The sequence below is a fragment of the Myiozetetes cayanensis genome, unplaced genomic scaffold (genome assembly GCF_022539395.1).
Source record: "Myiozetetes cayanensis isolate MyiCay16 unplaced genomic scaffold, myiCay2020 scf9, whole genome shotgun sequence".
NCBI lineage: Eukaryota > Metazoa > Chordata > Aves > Passeriformes > Tyrannidae > Myiozetetes > Myiozetetes cayanensis.
This window is the reverse complement of record NW_026088185.1, coordinates 6164378-6185779: the sequence shown is the minus strand read 5'-3', so window position 1 is coordinate 6185779 and position 21402 is coordinate 6164378. Positions and strand designations below refer to the sequence as shown.

Here is a 21402-nt window from a genome sequence, read left to right as displayed (position 1 = left end):
CCACTAAATGTAATTTTAGGTGGTGTATTGTTGTGCCAGGACCTGTGTGTAAATTTGAGTCCAATGCAAGTTGTCAGTAGGTGGGTGTATGTAGTAACACAGCAGGAAGAAGTCTTGCATGACACAAGTTTCCTTGGCAGCTGCATAAAGAAGCATAAATAAGTTCACCTTAATCACTTCAACTCTTAATATTTACTCTTGAAGCTTACAGAATTAAGGTGCTCAGTGGGAAAGCATAGGGCTTTCATAAAGTCCCAATCTTGAAGATATTAGAGTTTAAAAAGACAAGAAAAAACCAAAACAAAGCAACAAACTCTCAAGACTTCAACATGAAAAACAGGGATCAATTGCTCATCTTCGCTTTGTTCTTGAACAACAAGGACCAGCACGTTACACCTTGAAAACTTGACAGCTTCAGAAACTCATTTTCAAGACACTTTGAGTGTCAGGAACTGGTTGTGTCACACTTATCACTTGTCTGTCCGGCATTTGAAAGCCTGGCACAGCCACCAGCTCTGATGGGAGGGTTTGACAGGACCTGAGCACTGGGAGGTTTGCTCAGCTGAGACTCCAAATGCCGGCACTGGGCTCTGCAGGTCTCTCCTTAGCCTTGGTCTCTGCTGCTTGTGTTCTCACAGAGGGGAAGCTGAACCTCTTTCAGCTTGTTCTACACGAGCAAACGTGGCTTTCTGTTGAAACAGAAGCTTTTCAATCAGGAAAAGGAGAGATTTATGTAAACTTTTAACTCTGCCTTAACTTTTTACTGAATGTAGATGATGTTCAGTTAAAATCCTTTTGAGAGCAAATGTAGCTGCTGTTAATCTTTGTGTGATTTGTCTGACAAAAGCAGCCCTGGGTTCTTTGACAAAAATTCAGTCCTGTATGTCCCTCCTGGATTAATGGAGGCTTCCAGGACTTCTTTTCTGTCTGAAGTGCTACTGTGTGTGTTGCTACTGCATTGATGTTGGAAAGGGATTGGGCTTTTCCTCCTCCCTGTTTTTACAGAAAGCATTAGAACCACACAGTAAGGGATGTACAAGCAAAGTGTTCAGGCTTGAATAGTGAGACTCTGCTGACCTCTTCCAAACACTCTCAAGAAACAGCAGAAACAAGAACAGTGTTTCTGAGACTTCTGAGAATGTCTTGTGCCTCCCTTCCTTCCTGTGCCCCACTAGCTTTCAGCAATGAAAACTGCTGTGATCTTCCCTGGATCATGACTTTGCAAATCTTGTTGGGTGTTTTTTCTGCCACTGCCTCTGGTAGTTGTAGTCCTAAATGAGCAGTGGTTGGATTTGTCTGGGTGAATGGATTTGAACCTTCTTTAATATAGAAGATTTAATTTACTCTTTTTTTTTTTTTTCCTAGTGGATACAGGTAACCTTAGAATGAAGTCACATCTGACAAGAAGTTTTTTTTAATTCAGAGACTTTTTTTCCTGGATCCCTGAAACCTGCAGACCATTTTTTTAAAAACAGGAGGCAAAAACAGGCTGAGCACTCGAGATGGTGCAATTACAGTTCTTTTCATTATGACTAGTTATAGTTGGCCTCTTTGTACCTAATGCAGGATCTTCTCACTTTCCCATTGTTATTTTAGGATCCTTACAGTAGAAATTGAGGAGTAATGAGTAGAACTTGCATTTCTTCTCAAGGGTTTATTTCCTTGAGAAACATACCATAAGAGTCCCTTAATTTTAGAGGTGTGCAGTGCATGAGCTAAGACTGTGCCAAGCCAATTTTACCTGATCAATAAATTTATCTAATTTTAGTTTGCTTTTTTCTTATTTTCTTTCAGAGTATGAAACTCTTAATAGTTCTTTTGTGGGGGCTCTTCAGGCTCTCAATGAACAGGAGAAAGGGCCTTCCTTAAAATGATGGGATGAAGTGATTCTTCATTACCTCGCAGGAGAGCAGGGAGGAGAGTTTGATTAGTTCACTCTGGTTGCTTAAAAGTGTTTTCCTTTAGCAAAACTCAGTAAAATGTGACCATGATAAATGTGTTCAAATGTTACTGGGGACACTATGAAATATATGGCGTGAAGCCTTGCAAAAGTGACTGATGTCTTGCTGCTGTTTTGACAGTAGAATTAACTCAGTTTTGTGTCTTAATGTCCCTTGTGTGTTGGAGAGTTAATCTACTGGAATAAAAACAGAGCTTGTGTTGAATAGCCTGCTTAGAGCAGTAGTTTTGAAATTTAGAATGATGCTCAGCTGTGCCAGAGGAAATACGTTTTTAAAGATGTGCAGTATTTACTGACTGCAGGCCCAAGGGCAGGTAAGACCCACTGGTCTGTGCAGGGATGTAGGATATATCTGGAAGCAAATACAGCTGCTTCCTGAGGGACCTTAACTGGTGATGTGCACAGCTATAACCCCTCTCCAGGGAGCTGAGACTTTGCAGTTTCAGATTTAGATCATCGGGTTCACAGACCCATCAAGCACATCTCATTCCAAGCACCTTTCAGGCTGTTTTTCTCCTTGCATGTTGACACACAGTGCATTAAGAACCAACTGTATATAATATGAAGCAGCCACATACCTTTTGGACCAAACGAGTACAGGTGAGGGCTTCCTCTTCTGCCAGAAAACAATCCTGGGATTTCCGTATTCCTTGGCAAAAACATTTCTTTTGAAATCTCTTAAGATTTAATAGTTGTGGCACACCATTTGCCATTGAAGTTTTCACTGACTGCAAAAGATATGAACTACAAATGAAAAATATTATGTGGACCACTGGACCTATTAATTGTCCTACTGGTCTTGTTAATTTTTTAAGTTAATCTCCTACACATAGCTAATTTTTATTTTTATGGCTTTTTTCAATGTGCTTGAATTCTGTCTTTTCTCCTTGCTTCACGGCAAGCCAAGTGATTTGAAAAATTAGATCTGTGCATTTGCAATTTCACAGCACTTCCTAAATGCTCTCCCTCAAATGGGCTGCCTTTCCAGCTCTTCATGCACAATAAGTTCAGCATTAGTAAAAAATTGTGGCGATGCTCCATTTTTTTAGGTGTTGGCTGTCTTTGAATATTTGTGAGTCTGATTCTGAACAAACCTCTGGGAATGCTTAGGGATAGACCACGGTCCTCAATTAGGAATGAATGGCATAGGGACAAGACCTGTTCCAACCTGCAATTAGTTCAGGAGGCATTAGGCCCGTGACACTGACATCATTTTGTCTGCTTTTCCTAAGACAAGATAGTGCAGGTCTTGGCTGTCTCAGTGCAAGACAGTATGTTTAACTTCCTGCTGACAGCAGGTTAATTAAAACCCTGGCTCTGTTTAGGTATCTCGTATGGTTTTTCTGGCTGCACAGATGAAGTTTTCTTCCTCCTGTCAGGTTCAAAAAAGGTTTCTGTTTACCGTATTCTCCAGTCCAGGTGCTGCCTGGAGAGCCCTGACCTAGTCCTGTTTCCATGTGGGAGTCAGTGGTTACTGCACTGAGACCTGCTCGCTGGACTTCCATTCAATACTGAACTCCTTTATGGGGGCTGGGGTAAAACTTGTCTCATGCTTAGCTGTGGAACCAGAGGTAACTTCTGGTATCAAAATGGAGCAGCTTAAAATTCCTGATTACAAAGTATTATGCAGTTGTTGTTTGCTTACATCAGAAGCTGTGCAAGTTTGGGGCTTTGAAGCAATTAACAGGCATGTCTCCATATTTATCTTCTTTCCTCCGATGACTTCTTTGCTGAAAGTTTAATGAAACATTTAGAAGGCAGCTGTAAAGTTTCTTTTTGGCTATAGTAGTAACCTCTGTTGTCTTCATACCTAATACTTAGCAGTGTTGTGCCATAAACTGAATCCTATTTCTAAAGCTTTTTATAAGAAGTTCTTTGATGTGTCAGTCCTTAAGATATCATCTGTCATCTCGTGTAAAGTCACACTCAGAAGATTATGTGGAGTTGCTTTTCACTGGGCTCATCTCTGTTCTCAGCACAGCCATCCTGCTCTTTGATTGGGATTTGTTCTGGCTGTGATAGCCCTCTACTGACTACTCAGTACCTTGATGGCTGACTAATAGGAGGCTGCTTGCATCAAAGGGTACATCTGACTCTTGAATGTTTAAAACAACTTTCAAAAAGCCCACTTGCATTCTGGTAGAAAGAATTGTGCCTAAGAGACCTTGTATTCCAGCTGAAGCACCACAGACAATTATTTCTCCCTTGAAGAAACAATTGTGTCTTCCCTCTGAGTGTGGAACTCCTCAGTGCACTGGGCCCATTCCCAACAAGCCCAGACCTGTAGTAGCAGCACTCATGCTTACTGATATTTCTAAGAACACTGTTTGTGTGTTAGGGTGGACCTAAATGGGCATATCTCATTTTGCTTTCAAAACTGGATCAAAAGTAATTTTTTACTCTGAACAGGGTGGACCATTTCCCTTGTTCAGCTGGGCAGCACGAAGACAGATGTGAGCACATTTTTGTCAAAAGTTTGTTTCCCATTCCTGTGCCTTACTGCTGGTGTTGGGCTTGGGTAGATCATAGGGTTAAAAATAGTATAAATTCCTCATATATTAAAAACAGTTCCTCAAGCTCCTGCTCTTGTAGGTGTGGCAGAGGCTGGGCACAGGCTCTTTCTCATGGTGATCACTGACTTTCTGGATGGTGAGTGGGTGCCTAGCTGAAAAGTACAAATATGGGTTTCATCCTTTGAGTGTAAATTACAACAGTAACCTCCTCGAAGTCTGTTGTTAGGATGTACTCCTCGTCCTGGTTTTTATTTTGTAAACCCCATTTTCTCGTGTTTCAGCTACATTTTCTCTCTTTCCTTAAGCTCAACAATCTGCTTTGTCGGAAATATTCAAAACTCTTAAATCATCCCTTGTACTGGTGTTCCCTTTTCAGACCTCAGCTCCCAGGTTTGTCACAATTTAGCTGTGCCACCTTACCATCCTGTAAAATAGCCATTAATTCTTCTGCATAACGATGGGATAGCATTTCACAATACTATTACAAATTCAGTAAGAAACAACTGAAGTGACCTTAGAAGTGTAGGGAAAAAAAAAAAAGTGAATACAGAAGGAGGAACCAGAGCTCTTATTGCACAGTTTAATTGGCAAAAAAATGTTCTGTGCTTAACTGTGATGCCCTGTATATTTATCTACGGTAAACATTCCTGAGGTTTTTTTCCAACAGTCAAGGATCTTGCTGTGCCTTTGGAGGGAAAAACCCTCCCAAACCTCTCCTATTGACATGCAGTGATTTCCTCCCTCTTAGTTCCTAGTGGAAGATCAGCCATTTGGTCTAAAGGTGATTTTTAGTGTATGTGATGATATATCTATTTTTCTCCCCGCATGCACTGTTCAAATGAACTCTATCCTGCAGCAGTTTGAGTGGAATATGGCCCTTATTTAAGGAAAGGGCAAGAGCTACCCTGATGATGCATGACGAAGCAGGAACAGCATGACAATATTTAATGGGCTGCAACTCCCAGGACTGGGCAGAGATTTAACCAATTATCTTTGAGTCTGCAGAGCTGGTATTATGCCTGCACTCTGCTCATTAGTGGCACAGGAGAGCTTGGAGTTGGGAATATTGTAAAATACCATCCTGGACCCTTCTGTAGGGGATTCTGGTGGACTGTTGTTTTCCCAAGGGGCTGTCAGGAGCACGGGAAGGTGCTGAAGTCGGACACATCTGTCAGCTCTGTGCTGCCCAAAGTCCCCCAGTTAATCAAGGTGAAGACTTAATGGTTTGAGCTTCTCTTTGGGCTGCACTGGGTTATGTGGCCTTATGTGGAATTCCCTATACTGCTTCCTAGATTTCAGCTCTGCACAGGATTGTGTGGCTGAGAGCAGCCTCTTCAAAGCTGCAGTGGTTTTTTGACCCCTTTAAATGTTTCATTGTCTGATGACTAAGCTTGCTGGGTTTCAGACACTGAGTCAGGGCTTTGTTCTCAGTGACAAACTTCCCCTTCATAAAGAGCTCTTATTATGCCTTTTGAGAGCAGAGCTATGTGAGGTGGGGAGAAGAGGATCAGCTGGAATAGCCATTATTCCCACAAAGGGCAAAGCAAGCAGAGTATTTCCCCAGAGTGCTGGCAGAGGATCCTGTTTGCTAATGGCAGTTATACCTGTTCTGCAGTTTCAAGCTTTCCCTCCCCCCTCTGCTGTCCTGCAGCTGCAAAGTTGAGTGAAGAAGGAGAAGCCATGGCTGTGCTTGGGGTGGGATAGCAAATCACATCTGTCTGAGGAATGCTCCAAGGGGAAATGGCTCTTGAAGCACATCTAATAACCGTGAGGTGCCACATACGATCAATAGTTCTCAGCAAAATTGGCACACCCACTAAAATCAGAATGAATTGGCTGCAGTGTGTTCTGTGGAACAGCCCACTGGGGGAAAATGAGATGCATACTCAAATCCTGGAAGGGTGAGGGAGCCACGGTTCCCAATCAGGAAGCAGAGAGCTTTTCCCATAAAAGCATAACCACATCCCACTCCGATGTTTAATACAGTGCATGGAATCTTCTGACATGTCGTTTATGGCAAATGGATAAGCCAAAAATACATTCCTTGGTTATATGACCGCAATGAAAGATTAAAGCTGAAATTTCTGGGTCTTGCAAATGATATCAAACTGCATCTTGAAACAGTTTAAGAAGGACTGTGGTTTATTTAACTGAACGTTCTGCTCTGAACATCCCTTACTCCTTAGCTGAATGCAACAGCTTGTAATTCAGTATCCATCTGTCTTGGATGCAATTCTTACTTGAAGCTTTGTGCTTTTAACTGAAATTACATATTAATAAGAAAGTGGGAGGGAAAGCTACCCAGCTAATGTGCCCAGTTAGTTAAGAATCAAGTCACATTTTATTTACTTAAACCCATCTGTGCTTGTTTTGCCAGTAATATATTTGGTCTGCGGCCTGTGGACTATGCAGAAAGTGAAAAGATGAAGTCTGTGCTAATGTTGCCAGTGAAGAATGAATCACTTTTGCTTAATCAGCCCTCTGAGGTAAATGTCTGTGTGGGGTTTTGTTGTTGTTCTGCTTTTTCAAAAAACCCCTCTAAGTTTAACCTGTAAATATTGAAGACTTGCTCATAATTACAGTACATTATCTGCTTTACAGGGATATTTTAAAACTGGGAAACTAACCTGGACAGTATTTCTAGAATGCATGTGGAACACATACAAGCCATGAAATTCTGTGTTACAGCTCTATCTGGGAAAACAAAGGATATTTCTTGTAATGTGGATTTATTACAGGAGAACGAGTGCTGTATTATTCCTCAAGTATTGTTGCTTGAACTTGGCTATTGATGTTCTTTTTTCTGCATATTTTAATTTGTTCTACTTACCAAACTGTCTGAAAGCAGCAGCAGTTTTTGCTCCAGGTGCTTTCTGTGTGCATTTAAAAGGCTGCTTCAGTATCATCCTATGGAATCTGGGAGTATTTATAAAAATTCAGGAGCTGAAGTATCACATCCTTGTCAGCATAAAACTTGAGCAAGCAGCTCCTCTTATTTGCATTAGTAGTATCCACATACATAAAAAAAACTCTTAGGCATTCGTTGCTTACAGGGCAAAGTATTAGGGACTTTTACTAGAAGGAAATGCAGATATTAATTATATAGATTACTCAACAGTGTATCTGTTGGTAATACCCTGTTCACTAAGCTTGCCATGGTGTTTCAAAATGCTTACTCTTTTGAAATAAAGCTGTCTAGTGAGTTAGTTGCTTTATGTTCCCAAACATTTTCTTTTTCCTGCAGGCGCTGAGCCCCAGCCAGCCTAGAAATGGCCCTCTTGGTTTACTGGGAAGCAGTCTCAGTGCAGAGCAGCAGAACTTGCTGAACAAATTAGCGGCAGTTCTGAAGGCTCGAAGATTTACTGAATTTACCAGTGGAGGTATGTCCGTGTCTCTGTCCAGATAGGAGTAACTACAGTTCTGTACCTCATCTTTCAGTATGCTACCTAAACAGGGTTTTTTTATTGTTCCTGGTAAGAGCAGCTTCTGAAATCCCCTGGATTGTGGTACAACAATACAGGTAAACACATATAAAGCCTGTCTGGTTACCAAGGCAGGTATGGGGCTTGGGTTTGTTTTTTTTTCTACCCCTTTGAGGAGGGGAACATGGCCTTAAACCCTCCTATTAGATTTTCTTTAGAGTGCTGCTTGTGGACAAAATGCTAAGGCAATTTTCCCTTACCCTCTTTCACATTCAGATTACTACTCCAAAATTTTGAGTTGAGTTCTGTTAGCTTTGCATTAAAGCAGTGAGATCCCATAGTGAGATTCCTGTCAGAGTTAAATATAACTTTAAAAGGATTGAGAAAAAATACTGTCCTATAAACCAGAGCCTCATCTGAAGATTTAAGTGTTAGCTTGGAACTATAAAACCATGACTTCCCTTTTTCACAGCCAGTATATGTTGAAACCCACAAAATTTCTAATAGCTCTTCTACTAACTTGTATCATAGTCTCAAAAATCACATACTTGTGCTGGAAAGAGTGGTTGATAAATTATTATTGTCTGTTTATTCTTTAAATGGTGATTGATTGCTTTTCAGCCAGGCATGGTTCTGATTTTTATGTGCTTTTAGTTCTACTGATGTAATCTTTCTCCTAGTAACTCATCTTGTTATCCCTGATGTTCCAATGCCAAGTACTGTCAAATGCATGATGGCTGTTCTGAGTGGATGTTGGGTCCTCAAGTTTGAATGTAAGTATTAAATATGTGGCATTCTTTGGGGTTATTAACCAGAAACTTTAGATAGGATTCCAGAAAAAAATTTTCTCAACAACTGCCCTAATGTCAATCCTACCGTAACATAAAGTATGAGGGCTGGGTTTTGTTTTATTTTTAATCTCCTGAATGACAAGAAATTTAATTAATATAACTACTGCTTTCTTGTTAAATGAGTGCATTTCACTGTTAGATGTGTTGGGTAGGTCATGGCCTAAATATCAGTGGGGAGGGAATTTCTTCATTGCTGTATTAAAACGGATTTGGAAGATTATGGAAAATATCCTGGGAGAGGAGGGAAGATTTTATTGAATTCTTGGATTTCTTATCAGTAGTTGCCATTAGAATTGATAGGAAACTTTGGCTTGTTTGGGGTACAGCTCAAGGGCGGTTGGAAGAAAACTTATATTTACATAAAAGCTGAGATCTGTTGAAAGTTTTAACTTTAACCCCAGTTGCAAGTCGTTCTGATGTCATCTTTTATGCAATCTGTAACTAGTTTTTATGCAGTGCATGCTTTTTTATACAGCTGTTCTGTGGACTTAGGCCCCAATTCTGATTTTTATTCATTCTGACTGATGTATTTCTTAGTATCTCTTCTCACAGTAGTTGCAAAAGCCATCTTCTTCCCCTTGACCTTTATGGCTAAGTCCCTTTAGCTAATAAGTACACTACAAATGAGTTAATTATCCATGGGAAACTCACAGACAAATTTCATTCCGGTTTTCTACTGTGTGACTAAACAGCAGAATATGAGGACTCCTTAATGGTCTACATTTTCCAGCCACTAATGCTCATGAAGGCACTGTGCAAAGCCTCAGAAGCTGCAGACTGGTTTTTGAACCAAAGCACTTCATCAGCTTGAACACTGGACTCGGGGTTCATTTGGCTTCCAGATAACTTGTTCCATGCTTTTTTTTTTTTTTCCCAAGGATCTGTTGAATTAGTGTCCCTTTAGATGCTTTCTGCAAGAGTCACTTTGCAGGTTCTTGGCTCCACTCAGTTCAGAAGGTCTGCACACATTCTATCATATATGCCACAGTGGTTTTCCTTTATTTCATTTTATCTGCTTGCTAGTCAGATGCTTAGAAAACATCTGAGTGGTAGAGGAAGATTTAATTAGTGAGACCTTCATTCAAGTCTTTGTGGAAGAACTTTTACACTTAGAAGTGATTTGAAAAGAAAAAAAAAAAAAGTGAAATAGTCTGAGGGTTATTCAGGGAATATTTTTATGGTTTTTTGTTCGCAACTGAGTTTTATTTGATGTTGTTAGTACTGATTAGTACAATCCTGACTGCTAATGCTCCCAGCTTAGTAAGCAACATACTACTTAAAAGCGAGTGATTCTCCTCCCTAGTGGGGAATGTTAGTAATAACTCATGGGGTCTAATGCAGCTAAGTGCCTATAATTAACAGCACCACTCCATCTGTTCCCACCAGTCTGTTATCAGTCTTCTTCAGAGTCATTACAAGTTAAAGATTGTTATAACAAATAATGGGACTCCTGCTGATGGAACATTTGTCTAGGAGAAAGAGGTCTTTGCTTTTCTTTTCCGTGATTTCTCTCCTAATTTATTGTGGCTTTTTTGACTTCTGTTTGGATAAGTTTCCTTGAATGTGATGCAAATAAACTTGCAAAAGTATGTGCATATTCTGGTTATGTAATACATTCAAGGAGCTGTTATGGTTCAATGTTCTAAAGTGAAAAACTTCACTAAAATATTTGAAAACACAAAGCTCAGTGAGGCACTTAATGAAGTGCTGACTATGCATAAGTGAGTATTCGAAATTTTTTTACCACAAGGTAAGCTGCACTTGACTTTTATTTCTAAAGTTTTATTTATAGCCTATACATTATACCACTTTCTACAAAAAAAAAAATCACAAAACAGTATTGCAAAAACAGTACTTCATTTGAAAGTCTCTTCTGTTAGAGGAGGCTAAACTCTGTTCCTCCAATAAAAGGCAACATCCTTCTCTTGAACGATTCTCTGGTGCTCCTGTTTACACGTGTCCCTGCGCGCAACCACAGCATCCACTTCTGTTGGCAGAGAGGTAATGGGGAATTTTCCAGCAGGGTGTGTGCCAAGTGTAAGGCCTCTAAGTATTAAAGAGCCAGGATCTGAGTACCTATCTTCAGCTTTGGGGTTCCCTTTCATCTTTAGGTGGAAGATTAGGATGAAAGGATGTCATCACTGAGCAATATTAGATCTTCACAGAAAAAAAATTTCCCCCTTCCAGTTGCAGTTCCATCTTTTCCATATCTAATACACTGTCAGCAGTACATCCACTTCCAAGCAGCACAGAATTCAATTGAGACAGCGTTGTCACTGTGCTCCTTGCCCTTAGCCATATCTTTCACTGGTTTCATTATTTTATTGCCTTCATTATTTCTGGGATGGTAATAGGGCACGAAGTGGCATATCATTATCCTTCTGCAAGTAGGCTGAGACAAAGATTCAAGTATCACTGTATTTCCTCTGTGCTTTATGGAGAACACAGAAGAGTGTAATTAAAACCAGCAGAAGTCTTTAATAGCTTTTCAGCTTGTTTTTTCCTTAAACTTATTGTCATCTGTTAAAGCAGGGAATGAAAAATGATCTCAGTAACGATATGCATTGAAACAAGCTTGTGTCAGTCTTTGCAGCCAAGTGTCTGGCAGAATTCTAAGCATCTGATTGCTCATTCCTTCCTCTGCTTACCTGGAGCAGCAGCAATGATTCAGCTCTGATCATTATAAGAATGCAAAAAAACCTGCTTTTCCTGTAAGGACTCGGAACAACAGGGAGTTGACTGGAAGGACTGAGGGACTGCATGACTGACATTTCAAGGTGAAAACATCTTTCTGAATTCCTTGGAGCAATATGCCCATCCTTGTTTAGGCTCTTAGACTGGAGAAGTGCAAAGCTGTCTGAGCGGACTCCTTCTCAGGCCTGACTGTCTCCCTTCCATGCATAATCATCTTTTAGACAACAGGCTGATCCTCAGCAAAACCCTGCCTCCTTAAAACAGCTCGAAACTCTTGATCACTGGAGTTTCATGCTTCTTTTGCCCTCAGAGACTCACTTCAGCTGCCTCTACAAAGGGACTCCCAGCTCTGACAGACAGTAGAACTCTCTAAAGTGCAGATCAGGTTCTAGTTTTACTGGTGTGCAGCTGAGGGGAACATTTCACACCGACAGGGTCTGAACTTCTGCTCTCCCACAGTGTCTGCACCTTCTGGGAAGGAGGAGGGAAACAGTTGTGCTTCCAGTTCATCACAAATTTAGACTGAACTGCTGGAGTTCGCAGAAGAGAAAATGGGAATGAGAATGTCTTAAATGTGGTGTCTGCCTTTGTCTGCAGAACTGGGAAGTGGGCTGGTTTGAAATAAGGTCTAGAAGAAAAGGAAACTGTGTTTCCACTGCTCCTGCTGTTCTGTGTCATGCAGACACTCAGCTTTTCATATTTAGAGAGTCTTTGTTCTAGTTCACTTTTGTTTGGAAGAAAAGATTACATTTAGGGAGCACGTCGTAAGGAAGAGGATGGAAAGAATTAGCTCGTTCATTTAAAAGCATGCGATGAGATCCAGAGGATGAGCATTCCCTGTGGAATTTACCCTGACCTTAGGAATGGCTACCTCCAGTCACTTTGATCAGCCTAGAAGACAGCTGTGGCAAACAGTGTTTTCTCCAAAGAAGATGGGACACTTGGGGCTTCGAGTGAGGGAATGATTTTCATATCACATGCTCCTAGCTTCTGGGAATTGATGTTTCAGGACTTCCTAAGCGTCTGCTCCATCAGGTTTAATATATATCATCTGGAGTAAGTTGTTAACTACTACTCTTAAGCAGATTCAGTTCAGTCTCTGCAGCATCCTGTCATTTCCATGTGATGAGAAAACAGACTGCTCTTGTTTCATCAATGAGTTCTGTACCTCCATGAAAATCTGTGAGTCTAAAGTTACTTTACAGGCATAGAAGAGACAATATAAACATTTTTTTCTGTGCTGTAGCAGAGGCCAGTAATGCTGTTTATGAAAGCAAATTGAAGCTAGCCATGCCAAATTCCCCTAAGGCTTTCTCTCAGTCCAGAATTCTTCCTTTTCTAGGAAAAAAATCCCACCAAGTTTTACTCAATCTGCATGTAAGTTTTCAAACCCAGTGCAGACTGAGCTAAGGATGTTCCAGTTGCAGTCTCTACTAGATCTTGGATGTGTAGTATTTTATCTGCTTTGTTGCTGTCATGTATTTCTAAATTACTTTTAGCTTTCTAAGAGATTTTTGGGACTAACCTCTGCTCTTTGCTTTATTAATGCAAATCCAGCAAAACTCCACTAAGGCTAATTGAGTTACTGAGAGCTACCCCTGGGTATCTGTGGGTGATTACAACTTCTTCTTGACAACCAGGTTTTTTTGTACTTCATTCTCTTTAAATTGTTTTTGCTGATGCAGTTAGTTTCATTATAAACCAATAAGACTTTACACGAACACGGATTACAGGGCTCTGATCTTAAATTTTGCAAATAATGATTTCTTTTATTTCTAGTACCACTGGCTATAGTTGTATCAAAGGTCAATTAATGATACCATTAGAGTGGACACCCTGTTAACCTGCTTGCTCCTGAGATACTCAGAGGTGAGGAGGTGGGGGCAGCTGCTCAGTGAGGTAATAAGGATCAGTGTAAGCAGGGATGCTTTACTGATCTTCCTAATGAGGGGATAAAAAATGAGCAGTGCTGTCCTTGCCAGGTGTGGTGGCATCAAGCTGAACACAGATGGATTGAGCTACAGCCTTTTCCTGCAGTGTTTTTTAGGGGCTTTAATGAAGGCTTGGGTTTTTGCTAGGATTTTTGTTCATCTCTACAAATTGCAAGTGTGAAATCAGCTATTTAAGAGGCTTTTAAACTTGTGATGCTCTGTATTTCTGGGGAAGAACTCTGCATGACCCCTCTGCACATGTGATCTTGCCCCAGACTGGCCTTCTGTCAGACAAACTTCATCCATGAGTGCTTGCACACTGGAGCTGGGCACTGCACACAGCCCTGCTCCTTTTGGAAATGCCACTTGCCTGGATACAAGTCTTGCCTTTTTGCGGGTGATTGCCCTGACTACCGATTAAACTACAGGGCCATCAACGCGCAGTTGCAATAATTACCCTCTTTTCTCTAGGGAAGGGAGCATGGTAAATTAATAAACTTGATCAACCTCAAACTTAGAAAGTCCACAGCTCTTACTGCCAGTAGTATCAAGGAATAAATCAGAATTGACTGGGACCCTGGGCAAGTTGAGTGGTCTTATTTTATTTTGTAGCAGAACAGGCTAGCTTTTTAGTCAGGCTTGCCAGTAAACAATGCACAGACTGCAAATCTGTGGAGAAGAACAACAGAACCGTGGTCTCTACCCTCTCCTAAAATTACAGGTGTCTTCTCCAATGTAAGTTTGTGTTCCCCTCCCTTTTCAGAGACTGTCTTTAAGGCTACCCTTGTCCTTCCAAGGTGCAGTCCTGTTCTGAAAATTTTTTTGCCTAAGTTATTAAATGTCCATCTCAATTTCAGAAGGGAGATGGCACAGTATTGATGGTGTCAAGACCACTTTTTAATTGGGATGCTAGCAGTTCCTTTTTTTCAGTCCATTCACTTGACCAGTGTCTTGGTATCGGGTTCTCACTGGTGGCTTTTCAAAGGCTGTGCTGAACAGTGCTGAACAAGTGAGAGTCTAATCTCTGGAGTTTTGGGAATCAGCTGAACATGGCTCCTTTTTGAAGTCAAAGGGCACTGTACTTTGTGTGTAAGGTCAAAAGAGCTTCTGGAAACGTCCCTGTAAAGGTAACAGAACGATACAGCTGTGAGTAAAGCATAGAATTTTATTTCCTTTTATATGTCCCTTTAATCAGGATGACACTCAGTTGGATGAAGAGACTATTAAAAGGGAACTGTCATGTTATCCAGCCACTTATACGTGTTAGCAGCTTTAAAATTAATAATGCCTACTCAAAGACCTGGGCTATACTGAATGGACTCTGCTTAGCACTCAGTTTCCACAGAAAATAAAATCCCTAACTGTAAAGAAGAACAAATGTTGGAATGGCCTGCAGCATGCTCTAATCTCCTGTTTGTATCCCTGCTCCTTAGTGTGAAATTGAGATGTTCTTGTTGTTAGCACAAGATCACCTTGTGGTGGCTGTGCCATCTCTTGGAAGAATGATAAAGCTGGTGCATTTCTGGTGCTTCCAAATGACACCACAACACAACCAAAGCTGATTGTGCCCTCTTTTAGAACCTCACTTGGGCTGTTGCACCCAGTTGGAGTCACTGCATCTGAAAATGGTAATGCAGAATTAGTGATTTAGACTCAAGTGATGATTTGACAAATTTTGTATGGAAAGGGGGGAAAAGAACAGGAAAATAAGAACCTTTTGTTTAGACAAATGCATAATGAATTAGGTAGAAACACAGCTTCAACCCTATGTCGTTTTATCGGGTATAAAACCCTATAACAGGGGCATATTTCCCTTTTATTTCTTTTTTTCTTAAAATATTTGACTCCTTTAATTCTTTAATACAAAATCTGTGGTATGCAGGAGTCCCTGAAGAGAAATGAGCCACTTGGTAAGAAATCAATCTGAACAGCATTTGCAGTTAAAGGACATGTGCTGGTCTCTATCACTGAGATCATTTTGCTTTTCTTCTTCTAGTTAGGAATCCCTCCTCCATGCATAGATATTCCTTCACTGCTGTAAGCACCTTCCTCGAACACTGGCTACTACTGCACCTGAAACACCAGCTCTTCTGAGCTTGAGGATTCCAGTGACTTCCTTTACTCTTCTCTCACCTGTGTGTAGACCAAGTGTTAGAGGAGGTGGCTTGAAAGGCCTCTGATCACAACAGTTCCAAAAGGCAACTGTTCTTACCTATCAAATGTGACAGGATCCTTGGGTCAGAGCAAGTTCTGCTTCTTGCATGAAATATATGTTCAGTAATTGAAGATTTCCATCACCAAAAAGACATCTGGAGTCTGTTGCTGCACAAAGGGTGGGGGTGTGTGCCTAACAGTGTTGCCTCTTAACATTCATGGTAAAGGAAAATACCTGGGCATTGAAAACTTATGTTCGTGGCTTTTTATCCTATCTGGAATACGTAGCTTTCGTGCCACAGATCTGTTAAGACGCAGATCTGACCTGTTTCTAGCTGGGAAGGGCATGTTAAAATTCAGGAGAATGCTGATCATGCAGACATTGGCTAGGAATGGGCTGTTGACATGTTCCCAGTGTTTTAGGGGAATAGATGTCAGTCTGGTGGTTCTCGCAGACACAGTGAAAACAGGACACAGGTAGATGGGTCTTTCTTGCTCTCTTGGAGGATTGTCATGATGTGTGGCAAGGAACTTTGAGGATTCAGATTCCTTGGAGGGCCTGGCAGTGTGAAGTGGACGGACACAAGTGTGCAAAACAGATGTCACTGGTTTTGCATTCTCTAACACAGACATTCCACTAACACTAGTCACTTCCCTGACAATTTATTTTCTTTCAGGCAAGTAGCAGTACAAAAAGACATTGTAGTCTTTTGTATTCATTCAGTGTTTTATTACTTTTGTATCGCATTTGCTTCATTTACTGATGCTGGCACTGGATGCTCAATTTGTGATGTGCTTATTGTGTAAAAACCTCATCTCTGTAGTGAAAGTCCTTGAAATTGAGCTTTTGATGGCAGATTGAAATAAAACATATTCTTAATGAATGGACAGTTCTGTTCTTAAGAGCAGATGAGACTGTTTTTCCTTTATTGTAACTGGCACCCATTAATACCTGTATTTTCTTGAAAAGAAAGAATAACAGTGTAAGTTAGAGGCACATTGACAGAGGAAGTGTCATTGAATTGTGGTGATTTAAAATAAATAAATAAAATGTGAAATAGCTTTTAGATTTATTTTTGAGTTACGAGTACTTGAAATTAAGTTATCAGTATTCATTGCTGTTATCAATAATGAATATGGAAGTTGCCTTTCCAGAAAATACATGCCTAGGTTTGCCCTTCTAGGTCATGGTAATTTTCCTTGAAGGAATGAACAAGTGCAAATAATCAATCTGATATTGTACATGGAGGGAGGTATTTGCTGTAGGATTCAGCCAGTTGTGGTTTCCTGTAGGGGTTTTTCTTTTTTAGTGCAAGTACATTGGAGGACTTCTGCTGCAATGTGAGTTCCCGTTGCATTTTGTGAGCTGGTATGAACTGGCAGCAAATCACTCAGAGTTTCCTTTCAAGATCTCTCTGGATTAGATACTCCTGTCTGTTGGCCTCTTATTGCCACGGCATCCAAGCACCTTTGTCAGAGAGACTTCTCTCACAGCTTTGGACTTTCTTCCTTTTCAGGATCAACCCCTGACATTTCACTTCTGATTTTGTTCAGTTTGTATTTTTTAGGTACCATGCCCAGTGCAGATAAGTTGCCTGAATTAGAAATGCTGTGTGAGGAGTGAGGTGCTATAAAAGTTACAGCCTTGTCCACACTGTAAATCCTCACGGAACCGTTTCCAAAATCAGCTTTACAAACTTTTTCTTGGGTAATTTTTATTAATGGTGCAATGTACATTCAGGCAAAATGTTCCACCCTTGAGTGGGTGACCACTGCAATTCCTGCCTCCAGAGTGAGGTCAGATAGTGCGTTTAAGGGGTGTTAGAGATACATTAACATCAGCCCATTACTGGAAAAAATAACTGGCTTTAAAACAAGGTAAAATCATGTTGACTCTAAAAGATAATCTCATTATGCAGCAGTGGTAACAGGAATGAATGCCACTGTTAAACCCCTGCATAAATCTCCGGTTCGTGCTGATCTTGGAGACCTTGAAATCCCATCTGATTTGTTATTTGAGGCAACTTTGTGCTGGCTTTGTAATTGGTCTTTATCAGACAATTGCTTCCATTCCATAACTGCAGCCCTGGTCCTACATGCTGCCTTCAAGCTTCCAAATGATCAGCAATTTGACATTTGACATTAAGTGGTTGACCTTTAGTGGGTAAGAGGAAGAGCTAATAATTCCTAGTGTTTATAGCACTGATTTTAGTGTGATATTACTTCTGTCCATCTCACTTGCATCTTCAGCCACTGTTGTAAATTTTTCCGAGTTTAAAAGCAAATTGCTAAAGCACACAGGCTTTGATGCTTATGTGGATGGAATGTGTTGCATTGCAGGTGATTATTTTATGTTAGCACAACTCCTTAGTCCCTAAAATGACGTGCAAACCTCTCTTAAAACCTGGGCTCTCTTAATTTTTGTCTTCTTTACTGTTTGCTTTTTTTTTTTGGTAGGGGTCCGAGCCTGTCTGCAAACCTCAGCTCGAGAACAAGAAGAGAAGTATGAAATCCAAGGTGGCCCCCAAAGAGGGCGGCTCAACAGAGAGCAGCTGGTGGGTTTTATTGCTCCAGCCAGCCCGTATTAATGACCTTTGCTTCGTGCAGTTCTGCCCTTTGCCACACGTGAAAGTGCAGAAGATGTAAAATTTTAATGTGGTCTTGTACAGAAATTTGATTAAGTGCAAGGTGATCCAAAGAGCTGAACACCCATAAAGCTGTCAGTTTTCTGTGTTAGGGGAGATGTTGCTATAACCTTGGTAGGGGAACACTTGTGGAAGAAGCTGATGGGACAGGGAGTGATGCTGCTTTGGCCTTCTCTGCTCAGCTTTAGAACCTAGTTCTGGAATTTGAAAGAAAAATGTTTTTATTACTATTTGTTTCCATTTAGGGCCACTTTTGTATATAACTGGGTTCATTTCTGGTTACTTGCTGGATTACACAGGAGGATTCATTAACTGCATTGTAAGAGTAGCTGTAAATATTCCTAACTCACTGTTCGAACCCTGTTGTGCTGGAAAGTAAACAGAACCAAGAATTTACCACATAAGCAGGCTTTTCTTGATTGCATTCTTACACCGAGAACCTTGCATGTTAAGTTAATGCTCCAGTTTCCAGCGTTGGTTATTTTTAATAATTGATTTTTTTAATGCACTGATTTTTCATAATCCACTTTTTTCCTCTCTACTGAGTTGCAAAGCCTTGTATTCATACTTCTTTTTTTTTTTTTTTTTTTCCTCTCCCCCCCACTTAGCTTCCTAAGTTGTTTGATGGATGCTACTTCTATTTCTTGGGCTCTTTCAAACGCCACCCGAAGGGCGATCTGGTGGAGCTGGTGAGAGCGGCGGGAGGGCAGGTCCTGGTGCGGCAGCCTAAGCCGGACAGCGACGTGACGCAGGCGGTGAACACGGTGTCGTTCCACGCCGAACCCCGCTCCGACCAGCGCTTCTGCACCCAGTACGTCATCTACGACGCGGCCTCCAAGCTGAAGCCTGAGAAGGTCCGGCAGGGCAAGGTGTGGATGGCCCCCTCCAGCTGGCTCATAGACTGCGTGATGGCCTTTCAGCTCCTGCCCGTCACATGAGTGCCAGCGTCCCTGAGCGGGGATTTGGAATGGGGGAGTGGGGTCTTGGCTTGGTAAACTGGTGGTATGGATTCAGGAGAGCTGTGGGCATTTGAGTGAGTTTCTAAGATTGCTGATGTGCTGGGATAAATGAACATACAGTGGAGGAGAGAACTGAAAAATGTGCCTCACCTTAGTTAGTGTGCTTTATATTTGCATTGAACTTAATAAATGCTTAATGAGTAATCACTGACATTTTGTAACTAAGATTTTGCAAAATGAAACCTCTTTGCTTTTCTGATTTCTAGGCGACAGACCCCATTTATGTTGTGTTTAATATCCATTGACGAGAATCTACTGTAAGTGTCAAGATTTCCCAGGCCAGAATTTGTATTTTTTAAAAAGAGGACTCTATTCAATTGAACCTGTGTAGACATCTCATGTCAGGGTGACATGTGATGTTTATTACAACTTCTTACAACTGAATTTTGCTGGAAATTCTTGGTATGGGATAAGTCTTGTAGAAATCAGAGTTGAACAAATGGCTTGAATTCATCTGGAAGCAGACAATTTTGAGAGCACTATATTTAAAAACCTTGGCCTAGAATTTCCTTATTTTTAGAAAGATAAATGCTTTTCTCACTTCTTTCCTCGTTCATGATTGTATAATGTCTAACTTGAATTTGATTCTATTTTCCTAAGGTTTTGAAGCGTTGGGTTCCTTATTAAATTATTATATTAAATATTTCTGTAAGTATGGATGGTTACTACCATGGTTACTTTGAGTAAAAAACTTTATTGATGACAAAAGAATCATGTCTCACTTGGCACATAAGGAGCTGGCTATGCTGGAGCAATATTTGATTCTTTCATATTTGTTACAATATTTCATGTAATTGGTCATAAGTTATTGTCAGAATCTTCAGCTCCTACTCTGTGCTCTCACCTAATGTCTTGTACCTTTTGTGAATTCATAATTGAAAAATGGTGGCTTGTAATAATATACAATGATAGTTGTGGGATAAACCCAAGTTTTTTGTGTTTGCATTTGTATTGCTCCTGATAATGAAACTTTTTGTGTGCAGTAAGTGTGGAGTATCTTATTGCTTGAGCTTGGCTGCAGAATAAGTACATGTCCCATACATATCTCAACAGGTAAATACTTTTCTGTGAGCTTGGACAGCTGTGAAGATCACTTCCCACACTGAAGAGCTGCTTCTGCAGATGAAGTGAGCTCTGTTCTGTAACCATTGTCCCTGGAGATCCTGTGCCAGTTCTCGGTACGCTCTGTACAACTCTTAGTATTCCCCAGGTAAGACAGGTACAGTTTTCACCTTGAGCAGCTGGAGTATCTTGATCTGTCTCTCATGCCAGACTGAGCCATGGCCCTTCACTGGGTGCAGGGCTCATTAACATGTGGAGCAGCCCACGGGATGAGTGTGGTGTGAGGTTTTGGAGCAGATAAACGGTGGCAAATGAGGGGCCGAGTCAATACCACCTGGGTTTGGTCGTTTGTTTTAACAATTGTAGCAAGTTTTAACTTGGCATTTCATGGCACATCAATATCCCTAATGCAGTGTTCTTTGCAAAAGTAGCACTGAATCTCTGCAAAATTCTGAAGAATGGAGCTTTTCTGCTCTGGACCAGGAAGAAATTTGGCCCATCAGTAATCCTGTTCAATGTCCTAAAGGAGAGAGGTAGCACATTTATGGATTTTAAGACCCATTTTTCCTTGGCAGATGAAAAGAAACTCCGTTAGAAACTTGCCATTAATGGTTGGGGTTTTTTAAGCCCTGCTCTGAACCTCTTCAATGTTCCTTTGAATCCCTGCAGAGACCTGAAGGAGGTGGGCCAGAGTTAATCTTGGCTAAGGATCTCCCCTCAGTGTGATATGGAGGGATTCTTAACGTGATTTGATAGAAACTCTGCTTGATAACACAACTTGACTCAGAGTGTGATCAGTTTATGTAGATGTAGACTTAAAGAGCCTCACAGTAGGTTTGATGCCAGAGTTACAGCAGGTGCCAATCATCACTGAAGCAATGTGCAAGTACACAAAAGTTAGAGGTCAGTGACACAGACCCTGCTTCATTTGCTCCTGGTAATTGTTGGAAGCAGAGGATAGCACCCTGTCTAAAAAGGGCTTTACAGTAAGGATAGATCAAGTCTCTTAATCCATTGCATGGATTTTGGCTCCTGTGAAAGCAAGGTTATAAAATCATGAGGCATGTGGATAGTTTCTTTCTGTCTCTTCTGGCCCCAAACCAAGGGTGCATTAAAGGAAGGTAGTAGGAGGCAAGCTCAAAATAACAAGG

At 40.9% G+C, this 21402-nt stretch overlaps 1 protein-coding gene across 1 annotated transcript in view; it reads left to right on the top strand.

Moving 5' to 3' along the window:
* Positions 1-20175, top strand: part of BARD1 (BRCA1 associated RING domain 1) — a 40715-nt gene extending 20540 nt beyond the window's left edge. Inside the window, exons 7-11 of the mRNA XM_050340351.1 lie at positions 6851-6959; positions 7718-7853; positions 8576-8668; positions 17983-18080; positions 18779-20175. Coding sequence (XP_050196308.1) covers positions 6851-6959; positions 7718-7853; positions 8576-8668; positions 17983-18080; positions 18779-19108 — 766 coding nt within the window. The 3' untranslated portion in view covers positions 19109-20175. The remainder of the gene's footprint in view (positions 1-6850; positions 6960-7717; positions 7854-8575; positions 8669-17982; positions 18081-18778) is intronic.
* The last annotated feature ends 1227 nt before the right edge of the window (positions 20176-21402 follow it).